Source organism: Galeopterus variegatus, unplaced genomic scaffold (genome assembly GCF_000696425.1).
Source record: "Galeopterus variegatus unplaced genomic scaffold, G_variegatus-3.0.2 Scaffold1410, whole genome shotgun sequence".
Lineage (NCBI taxonomy): Eukaryota > Metazoa > Chordata > Mammalia > Dermoptera > Cynocephalidae > Galeopterus > Galeopterus variegatus.
Window position 1 is genome coordinate 327294 of NW_007727521.1, and position 12010 is coordinate 339303.

At 37.1% G+C, this 12010-nt stretch overlaps 1 protein-coding gene across 1 annotated transcript in view; it reads left to right on the plus strand.

The window, feature by feature from the left end:
- Positions 1 to 12010, plus strand: part of AFF3 (AF4/FMR2 family, member 3) — a gene marked incomplete at its 5' end in the record, with an annotated part of 456956 nt that overhangs the window by 237246 nt on the left and 207700 nt on the right. Inside the window, 2 exons of the mRNA XM_008576823.1 lie at positions 990 to 1073; positions 11045 to 11081. Of these exons, the coding sequence (XP_008575045.1) occupies positions 990 to 1073; positions 11045 to 11081 (121 nt within the window). The remainder of the gene's footprint in view (positions 1 to 989; positions 1074 to 11044; positions 11082 to 12010) is intronic.

A 12010-nucleotide genomic window follows, 5' to 3' on the forward strand; every position in this document is an offset into this window, starting at 1 on the left:
CTTTTTTTTTTTTTTTTTTTTGTCTTTTTTCGTGTCCGGCAACGGATCGCAACCCTCAGTGTCGCGCCCGTACCGGACCGGGACTGGCAACGGGATCGCAACCCTCGGTGCTGCGCCCACTCCTTGCTCAGCCAGTGAGCGGGAACCGGTCTGTATGTGGGATCCGAACCCTCGGCGGGAGCGCCGCCACACTCCCAAGCGGCGCACTGTAGCAGTGCGCCACCAGGCCGGCCCAGAAATGATAAACTTTTATGATGATGCATACGCTAATTACCCTGTTTGACCATCACACATTGTATATAAGTGTAACTCTGTACCGCATAAGTATGTCCAATCAATGTGTCAATTAAAAAATTAAATTAAATTAAAAAACAAAAAGCCTTTGACAACGTATTGCATATTGAGCTCAAGTTGTGTTCTTAATACTGTGTTATGAAAATGGCATCATTTTCTCCCTGTTTCATACATGTGATTTGTTTTTTCACTTCTCTGTGAATGACATTTTTATGAAGACCAAAGTGATGTGTGGAGCTTATTGGGAACCCGTACTTTATCTATAATAGCATAAATAACTCCTCTAATAAAGATCCCTAAAGTTAAGAGTATTTTGCACATTCATTCAGAGAAGAGACACCCTGTGAGTTTTGTGGGATCCAGTCCCAAGGCCCCTTTGTATGGCATTTTCCATAGAACTTTTACTACTGGATCGTCCCTTTACTCAGGGGCTTAAATGAAGTGAAAATAGGGCAGCTTTGCGGATCTTTTTAAGGTATAAAGGGAGCATGGGGATAACCACGGAACCAAATTAGGAAAAGAAGTCATAAAAGTGGTTGCACATCCTTTTCTAAAAAAACTCCTTTCATGCCTTATTCATTCCTTATCCCTTTCATGCCTTATTGAGGCATGCTGGTACGAGTACAGCCACTGTACATGCTGCTGACTTCGCATATGTCGGGATCACAGGAGTGTTTGTTTTTTCCCCCCTTTAGGAGATGACCTGGCTTCCACCACTTTCTGCTGCTATTCAAGCCCCTGGCAAAGTGGAACCAAGCAAATTTCCATTTCCAAATAAGGTGAGCTCTTGCACCACTCATGAGGAACACACTTTACTCATGTAGACTTCTGTCGTGGTCGGTGGGTTTACCCTTGATTGTCTTTTCCTCTGTACATATTCTTGTCAGAGGCACATGAATATGATCTTCAGCAATTTGCAAGTATATATTTATTCATCAAAGAGGAAGAATCAAGCTCGCAGTCTTACCTACACTTCCATAATCGCTGCAAAATGCAATGCTTATTATATTGTCATTTGATCTAAAAACATTTGTGAAGTTGAAATGCATCTTACAATCATCTTATACATTCAGTGTGATTGTACGTTCTGGTTTTTTCCTGAAAAGCTGTTATTAAATGAATGATGTACCTTAAAATCAATGTCTTAGAATTGAAGACGTGATATTTAATTTCTCTTGGATATCTTTTTTAAAGCTTAATATATTTTCTAGGACTTAAAAAAAGATTTCTGTATTTTCTAAGGAGAGTCACAAAAAAAATCAACTACAGAATATATTTAAATTATACATGTGTCTAATAGGCTTTCTTTGATTTTTTCTTAACCATAAAACTGACACATAACTACATACTCATTATAAAAGATCAAATTATACAGATGGAAAGAAAGCAAAATATGAAAGTCCCTGGCACCCCAGCTGATTTCCCTACCCAGAGATTACTATCAGGAGTTTGGCGTGTACCAATTCAGTCATTTTTTCTGTGCATTATGGGCACATATGTACATATGCAGTTTTTAAGAACTCAAATTGTATAGTACTAAAAGCAAATTTTCAAGAGTTGAATTTTTCCTCAGATACCTACAATATGTAAATATCATTGCTAAATATCAATATCACAACTTTTAAAGCAAATTATCAAAATAATTGTTCATTGCTGTTATCACAATGGTAAATTCCATTCTGAGAGTTGATTTTTATTTCCCTTAATAAAGTGTATTTGGAGATCTTTCTTTCCAAATGAACAAATAGAGATTTCTTCATCTTTCTAAATAGCAGCAAAATATTTTGTACTATGATTTTGCTGTACTTTATTTAATCAAGCTCCTTTTGATGGACACTTTGATTGTTTACAGTTTGTTATTGTTTAAAACCCTGTTACAACAAACATGTTTTATAAATGGCTTTTCTATGCCTGCGATTGAATGTCTCTAGGAAGCATACCTAGAACAGGAATTGTGGCGCTGGAAGCATCAGAAGCCACATTTATCCTTGCCTGGGTTTTAAGAGTACTTTTATGTATCTTTGCCAATGATTAATACTATCTGGATTTTTTATCATTGTGTCTGTATGATGGATGAAAAGTCGATATTTCATTGTTTTAGTCTCATTTGCATTTCCCCAGTTACTTCTAAGCTTGAGTGTTGACTGTTCTTCCTTTGTAAATTGCCATTTATATCCACTGCCACTTTTAAAAAAATGATTTGTAGGAACTTCTTATATCTTATTCATTTGTCTATTACACATGATGCAACTATTTTCTTGTAACCTTATTTATGTGCCTTTTATATTAGCAGAGTGTTTAATTTTTATGTCAGAGAAAAAAAATCTTCCCTGCTTCAACATTCTAACGTTGTTCTCTATTTTATTATAATTCTTTCATAGTTTTTGTTTAGGTTTAAAAAAAATTTGTGGGTAATGTGACATTGAGTTCTAGTTTTATTATTTTTAATGATTAGTAAATTATTATAACACTATCAAACTATTACCTATTAGCCCACTTTTCTCTCACTGGTTTAGAATACCACTTATGTCAACAGTTGAATTTTCTGTAAATTCGTGGGTTTGCTTCAGAACTCTATCTGTGAGTGTGTGTGTGTGAATATATACATATATATTTATCTTTTTAAATTGTATAGTATTAAAAGCATTTTTAAATATATATTTATATTTATGTATATTATTTATATATATACTTATATTTATCTAATTCCTTCCCAATAACTTATTGTTTAAATCACAGGTCAACAAACCTTTTCAGTAAAGGATCAGATAGTAAATAGTTTAGGCTTTGTGGACAACACCTAAATGAATGAATGTGGCTTCTCTTTGGTGGAATCTAAACCATAACCCATCTGAAGTTCCCAGGCTTCTAGCCCTTTCAATACAGAGGAACTTAGTTGAATAGTTTATCCAATATGTATTTCCAATGGCATCTGCCACACATAAAATAAAATGCAGAATCCCTACAACTTTTGCACGTAATCTGGCCAAAATAATGGCTGACCCAAAATAAAATCAAATAAGTATTTTTGTTATATGCACATTTCTACGGCATAAGTACAAGTTTTGATATAATTGGGTGCATACCAAAGCATATTTTGTTGTGACTATTCCTACAAATTTGTTTTGTTTTGTTTCATGTAAATACTTAATTGTAAGCAATAATTTAACTCCTGAGGTGAAATGGAGACTTTAAATCATTAGTGCAAAAATTTCATTTTTTTTTAGCTTTATTGAGGTATTATGACACATAAAATTGTATATATGTAAGGTAAACAACTTGATGTTTTGATATTCATCTATATTGTGAAATAATCAGCACAATCAGCTGGTTAACATATCCATCGTGTCACATAGCTACCACTTTGCATTTCTTTTCTTTTTTTATAATAATACTCCCCTGTTAGCAAATTCAAAGACCTACCCTCTTAGCAAATTTCAAGTATACAATAAAGTGTTATTAACTACAGTCACATCTCTGATATATCATATTTCATTTATATATATACATCACTTATATATGTGTTTATATATTTTATATATTATATAAACACACACACATATGGAGAGAGCATAGACATTAGGCTAAGTGAAATAAGCCAGACACAGAAAGACAAATACTGTATGATCTCACTTGAGTGTAGACTCTAAAATTGATTCATAGAAGCAAAGAATAGAATGGTAATTGCCAGGAGCTGGGGGAAGAGGTAATGAGAGATGTTGGTCAAATGGCACAAAGTTTCAGTTACGAACATGAGTAAGATCTGGAGATCTCATATACAGAAATGCGACTGTAGCTAAACGTTTTGATTGTTAAGACAGAAAGTTAGTAGTATCCTATTTTTCACTCAAAAAGAAACATTATAATCTATCATATAGGGCACAGAATTTCAAATTTAAATTTAAAAATTTATATAGGACTGCTATAGGATTTGCATGGAGCTATTTCATCTCTAGATGTTTTTGTCTAGCCCAAGAAAGAAAAAATAAGTGATTTTACAAAGTGTAGGAACATTGCATGATTTTAATAATGTCTTTTTTTAAAAACACTTACTATAAGCACTGATCATTTATCTTGTACAGACAAAACAAGACTGCATTCCTTTCCTATTTCTGCTGTGACAAATTACTTCCTCAAACTTAGTGACTTAAGACAACACACATTTATTATCTTAAGACTCGGGAGGTCAGAAATCTGAAGTCAGTTTCACTGAGCTAAAAATGAAGGTGTGGGCAAGGCTGGGCTCCTTCTGAAGGCTCTAATGGAGAATTTGTTCTCTCCTTTCCCGGCTTCTACAGGCTGCCCTGCTCCTTGGCTCCTGGCTCACATCAGTGTGACCTCTGCCTCTCGTCACATCTCCTCTGACTCTCCTACCTCTTCTTTCCCTTGTGAGGAGCCTTGTGATTACGTTGAGCCTGCCAAATAATCTCCTACCTCAAAACCATTAACTTAATCACATTTGCAAAGTTTCTTTTTCCATGTGAGGTAACATATTCTCAGGTTTGGGAATTAGGGCACAGACATCTCTGGGGTGCCATTATTCTGCCTATTACAGAGACTGTTATTCATTTTTACACAGAGTGCACCTCTTTTAACCTGTATCTCAACAAATTAGCATTCTGACAGCTGGACATTGCAGTTTACTAATTAGACTCTTAATGTTTAAGATTATCGTTGTTGCTAGTGAGTAGGAGCTAGAGTTGTTTATGGAATTTGAGGGGCAAAGTCTCCAAAATGACTAATAAACAATGAAATTAAGCACTTATTAAGATTAAGGGGGCAATTTGACCTCACAAGGAAAGTCAATTCAATTGTGCACTCTGAGTTACCAGTACCACTAAATTAATTAGCTAAATACTTCTGAGAATTTCCTCATTTTGTCTGGCTATCGAAGGACATAAGATATAGTAAAGTCAATTGACTATTTTTTTTTTTTTTCTATTTGCTGAGGACTTAATTTGGAGTCACAATTCCCTAGACAAACACTACAAAGGACATAAGATATAGTAAAGTCAATTGACTATTTTTTTTTTTCTATTTGCTGAGGACTTAATTTGGAGTCACAATTCCCTAGACAAACACTACCAGGCATTTCTGCCTCATTCTTCAAATCTCAAAAGTAATTGAATTTGGTAAAGAAAAGAATGAATGACTTCTTTGAATTGGCTGCCATTATTAGGTATTTCAACCAAGAGAGAAGAAAATTAATTTGTTTTGCCTTTTCCCTTTCATTTCTACAGCAATCTCCTAAGTTTTGAAATGCAAACAAAGAATTCAAAATTGTAGAACATTTTGAATCCTCAAGAAGGTGTATATCCAAACCTAATGGTATTTCACAAGCTTTTCACATGGCTGTGAATGCTGAATCCGATGGGATCAGACCTGGTCTGAAACTATTCTTGCTGACTGCTTTTTAAAGCATTATGCAGAAGGATTCTATCATTATTACCAAAATGACAGTCCTATCACCTTTCTCTTGATGCAGTAGAATGAAAATGAAAGCCAGAAAGTGTGAAGGAAAGTGCTTTGAAGTTGGAAAATCTATTATACATCTTTCTTTTTGGGTTGCTAGCATGCTTCAAAAGCTACCACAAAATGTTTGCACTGAAACTGCGTGTTTAGCATTACCTCAAAACGAACACTCAAGTTAATTATAAATTAACGTGATTTAAACTGCTGTGAGCTTTATAGAAGAAGAGTAAAAAGAAAATGATTGGTGGGGGTGAGGGAGATCCAACCAAATCAGGTGGTTATTTTTCTGACAGTGTTAGCTTTACACGGGGATCTGAAAATAGGTGAAGACTTTTTGGGGGTTTTTTTTTCTTTTTTGACGGCTAGCTGGTATGGGCATCCAAACTTTTGACTTGGTGTTATCAGCACCACGTTCTACCCACGTGAGCCAACTGGCCAGGCCCAGAAGATATATTTCCATTTTTTGTCTTTCGTACTTCCAGTAATGGGCTGTTAGACAAGCAAGAAGAGGTATGAGTGAAGCCAACCTCAAATGGGTCCAAAAAGCCATTTTTCAGTAATGCCCTCACAGTATAAATACTGTCCTCCATCAGAAATGTGGCTGAAGAACTACTGTATTTCATTGGTCTAACGCACATATTTTTCACATTTTAAGATCCCTAAAATTAGGATTTGTTTTACGGTTGATGGCATCTGACATTTAATTGGCAGCAATTTTCTTTCATGGTAGTACATGAGATAATGCAGTATCATACGATCTGGACGGCATACTACGTTTGATGAAATGTGTTTTTTTAATAATGTTCCACTGAAAGGCTTTTTTGGACACTAGTATGCCTGGTTATTTCTGTCTTCAGCAAAATGATTTGTATGAACTTTACTTCCCAGCTAAAAACCACATTTAAAGGAGTTTTAGGATTCCCATATACCAAAGAATAGTGTAGGCAATGGGACTTCAGGATTTAAAGAAGAGGGCCGGCCCGGTGGCACACTGGAGAGTGCGCCGCTTGGGAGCATGGCGGCGCTCCCGCCGAGGGTTCGGATCCCATGTGGAGACCGGTTCCCGCTCACTGGCTGAGCGCGGTGCGGGCGCAACACCGAGGGTTGCGATCCCGTTGCCGGTCCCCGGTACGGGTGCAACTCCGAGGGTTGCGATCCCGTTACCGGTTAGTAAAAAAGAGACAAAAAGGAAAAAAAAAAAAAGAAGAAGAAATTTGCATTTGTAGATATTCTAAGTAACTGAGAGTGGTTCTCTGCTTTGTGCTCTTGACCGTCAGAATGACACACACTTGAGGAATGACCGTGGCAAACCAAAAGCAGCAGATTAACCTTGGAAATGTCCTCATATGGGATTACAGGCAACTTCTTTAGTATACTTAAATATTTTCCTGAATTTTCTTTAATAAAGAGATATTATTACAGAGCCATCCATGGGTCAAGACAATAATACCAGTAGCATTCTTTCCATGACACTAATTGTCAAACTGTATACTTTAAATATGTGCAGTTTATGTTATGTCCCTTATACTTAAATGAAACTTTTTCATTTTAAAAAATGAGACTCTGTAATTGAAACGACAATTATTATAATGGATGTGTGACGCAGTGAAGTGAAAACATAAAGAAAGAAGCAACTAAGTCATCCTGAGATTCAGGAAGACTTCAAAGGACAGGTAACCCTTGAGCTGACTTGTGCCGAGCCAGGGAGGAAAAATGAAGTTTGCCAGGTGGGATGTGAACTCCAAGGAGAGGCAGTAAGGACAGGATGCACAGGCTAGGAGCACTCTTGCGTGGCAGTCACAACGTCACTTGTGTTATATCAGTACACACATCACCTCCACTCTTAACTTGCTGGACTCACTTCTGTCGGCCCTAAAGAGCCAGACAGAGAAGATTGCAGCTAGTAGTGTGCTCCAGAGGTGTCTGAAATGCAAATGCATGGAAAGGGCTAGAGATTCCCCAGTCATCTGCATACTGAAGACATTTGCAAGGGGAGCAAAGGCGTTTGACACAGAAGCTATAGCCATGTGGGGTATGGGTGGGGTGGCAGGAGACACAAAAATGGAAAAGACTTCAGTGTCTGGGCCCTTTGGAGAAAGGAGGCTTTGCCTCCCTCTGCCCTGAACCCAGCCTGGCTCTGGCTTCATGAAGAATGAAGGATTTGCATACTCGCTGAGGCACCAGGGTCCTGCAGCTGATGGGGCAGGGCAGTGTCCTCTTTCAAAAGTAGCAGCCACATGTGCTGATTGGCCAGCAGACATCTTATCAGGGTGAGGACGGTGCCCTGTAGACCTAAACTTGAAAGCGGCTTCTTAAGTTGCTGACACCTCCACGAGCAGACTGGAGACACGCTGCCAAATGTTACTAAGAATGATAACGTGCCATCCTTTGTACCACAGAGTGGCACAGCCTAGGCACATTGAGGTTAGAGTCAGTATTTTTGAGCTAACATTTGTTGGTTCAATGCATCTCCCAGAAGACATCATTAATGACTAATAGTCGTTAATTACACAGTTGCTTTAGTTGAAACTTGAAGTTTTTTCTCTCTCTGAAATACGTGATCTTACGATATGTAATCGTAATTTAGGTCATCTGCAAGCTCATCTTTGGTTCTCTGCTGAAGAGTCCATGGTCAATAGCCATCATTTGGGATTTAGGATGCATCAAGAAATATAAAATTCTGTTTCCTGTTAGGGTCAGCAAACAGTCTTAGAAAAATTCCTACTGTTCTTTTTTTTTTTTTTTTCAAAAGAATGAGCTTAATGATGAAAACTATCTCAATTATCATTCTTGTCCTCTTGGTGGTGAGTCTTCCCTCTCTAGTACAGGATGCCTCCAGAGGGCCAAAACGTACAGACAGCTCAGAGGAGTTGGCTAAATGGGACTCACGGTACTTTTCACATATTAAAACTAAAACTAATTTATGTTCAGGTATAAACTCTACATTAATTAGAAAGGAAGGGAAACACACCAGTCTACTTGGGGGATTTAACTGTAGATGTCTTAGTAACAGCATCTATCCAAAACAGGCTAAAGGCATTTTTGCAGATTATAGTTTAGCCTGTCATTTCAGGAACAGTATTTCATCTTCTAAATAATAATCTTCTAAGAAATAATAATCATTTCTAAGAACTGAATCTCAGTTGAGCTTGTTCTTTTTCTCCAGTAATAGCTTTGTTGTTGCCAACATTGAAGGAGGTTTATCAGGCTTCTACATAGGACCCAGTCTTCTCAACAGAGTGGGAATCCCTTTCATTCCTAATTTTCCCACTCAACCCCTCCCCCCCAGGCTGACTCATTTCACACTATTCCAGTGGAATTCCTTTTTAAAACAGACGTTACTGCTTGGGTTTGAATATACCACAGGTCACATTAAATGACCATAACAACTATATTCATGGAACAAAATTCTGGTAAAATATGTAATGGAAGTTACTTTCATTTCACTGGATTTTTGTTCCACACACCAGAATTATAAAGGAGGCTTGCTAGATTTTAAGTGTTGCTACATTTTTTTTGTTACATTATTACCATCTCAATTTATTATTTTTTAAATAACTCTCCCTTATATTTCATATTAAATGAGAATTTTGCAAGGAAAGAGGATATGAATCATCAAGACAAAACTTCACATTTCATTTTAATGCAAATAAAATCTGGTTAATCTCTATTTACCTGAGCAGTAACTAAACTCAAAATACTGTGTAGTACTGACTTTATACCATTGCAGATAAGAGGTTATCTGTAATAATCTTTCCATCTACCAATGTGAGACAGACAAAAATTGTTCTGCAGTGTCCCTAGTGGGATGGTTGCCAGCCTCAACTGCAGAAAGGACGTGGGAGTAAAGGTGCATTCAAAGGAAAGGAGGTACATTAAAGTCAATAATATAATGGATTAATGACCTAAATATGAGAACTAAAACAATAAACCTCATAGAAGAAAACATAGGGTTAAATCTTCATGACCTTGGATTTGGCAGTGAATTCTTAGATATGACACCAAAAGCATGAACAATAAAAGAAAAACTAGATAAATTAAACTATCAAAATTTAAAACTTTTGTGTATCAAAGAACATTATCAATAAAATGAAAAGACAGCTGACAGAATGGGGGAAAATATTTGCAAATCATATATTTGGTAAGGGTGTAGTATGCAGACTATATAAAGAATGCTTCCAACTTAACAACAAAAAGGCAAACAACCCAATTTAAAAAATGGTAAAGGACTTGAATAGATATTTCTCCAAAGAAGATTTACAGACGTCCAACAAACACATGAAAAGATGTTCAACATCATTGGTCTTTAGGGAAACACAAATCAAAATCACAAGGAGATATCACTTCATACCCACAAGGATGGTTATGATTTTTTTTAAATGGAAGATAACAAGTGTTGACAAGCATGTGATGAAATCGAAACCCTCATACATTGCGGGTAGGAATGCAAAATGATTCCACCGCTGTAAAAAATCATTTGGCAGTTCCTCAGAAATTTTAACAGAGTTGCCATATGACCCCAAAGTTCCACTCCTAGGTATATACCCAAAAGGATTGAAAACAGGAACTCAAACAAGTACATGTGTGTTCATGGCAGCACTATTCACAATATCCAAAAGGTGAAAATAGGGCAAACGCCCATCAGCAGATGAATGGGTAAACAAATGGACTGTTGTATATATATGCAATGGATTTTTATTCAGCCACATAAAGGAATGAAGTACTGATATGTGCTACATCATGGATGAACCTCCAAAATGTTATGCTAAGTGAAAAAAAACAGACACAAAAGATCACATATTGTATGATTCCATTTATATGAAATATCCAAAATAGATAAATCCATAGAGACAGATGGAAATTGTTGGTTGCCAGGGGCCGAGGGGCAGGGGGGGAATGGGGAGACACTGCTTAATGGGCAAGGGGTCTTACTTTGGAGGGATGGAAATATTTTGCAACTGTATAGAGGAGTGGTTGCACACATCGTGAATGCACTAAATGGCTCCAAACCGTTCTGTTCGGAATGGTCAATTTTACGTTATGAGAATTTCACCTCAATAAACAAAATAAAAAGTCAATAACACCAAATAAAAGTGATTGTGGACTATATTCCCATAACTGCTTGGCATGCACATTCATGTAAAAGTTTCTCATTGCAGGAGCTGGTAGAGATTATTAGCAGTGCATTAGTTCTGAATGACCAGGAATATATCTCATGTTCAACTTGAGTTTTGAAAGTCAAAATAAGAAAATTAATTGATATTTCTTGTTCTTTCAGGATTCTCAGCTTGTATCCTCCGGACACAATAATCCAAGTAAGAAAAGCTTGTTTCTACAGTTTCATATTGGGGGGAGGGGGACACAGAGGGCAACTGAGGAGGGAAGATGAACATGCAACAGACAGGAGGTTTAAAGGAAATTCACTAAATGGAGAGTAAGATCCATGGTGCCCTTGAGTGCTCATATTCAAGGGAAGGAGGGTCAAAACATAAAATGGTGACTCTCAAAGCAATCCTAGGATAAAGAAACACCATTCTTTATTATTATAAATGATAATACTAATAAATAATAATAAAGTCCCTAGTATATATGGAGTAAAAAAAGGTTTTAAAGGCAAATAACATGTTGTCTAAATGAAAAGAAAGTGAATGGGCAAAGAAGACTCATCAGAAGACCCCAAGATAAATGGCCTTAGATTCCGGGAAGAAAAGTCACAACTTGCTGTGAATGTATACAATGCCTTCTTCTAGAAATAGGCAAATTAGACTGTCTAGGAAGGAGTTTCCTTCTTGGATGAGCAGCTAATAAAACACATGGGCTTTGTCATCAGAGACATGATGTTACCATTCCGTGACGTACTGTTTTAATTCTCTTCTTTGTCACTACTCATTGGAATTAATGTTGTCTTGAACATTAAAAATGCACGAGCTCCTGTCCTAAAATCACACTCACAGATTCGGGCTTTGTTAGTTTCATCACCAGCCAGTGAGCCAAGAACACCCCTCGCCATTACAGAGCTATGTTTGAAGATGGAAATCACCCTGAGCTACTAGATGTGTCTGTGGAACCAAGGCTCACCCATAGGGCATGAGGGTTGGGGAGAAAAGACATCCAGACAAATGCGTTGGGAAGCCCCAGACTTTTAATGCACAGCTAGAGAAAAATCAGTGGAGAGAGATGATAGGATGGCACAGAGATACGCAGGCATATCACTGAGCTCTCCCCCCCCCCCCCCCCCCCCCCC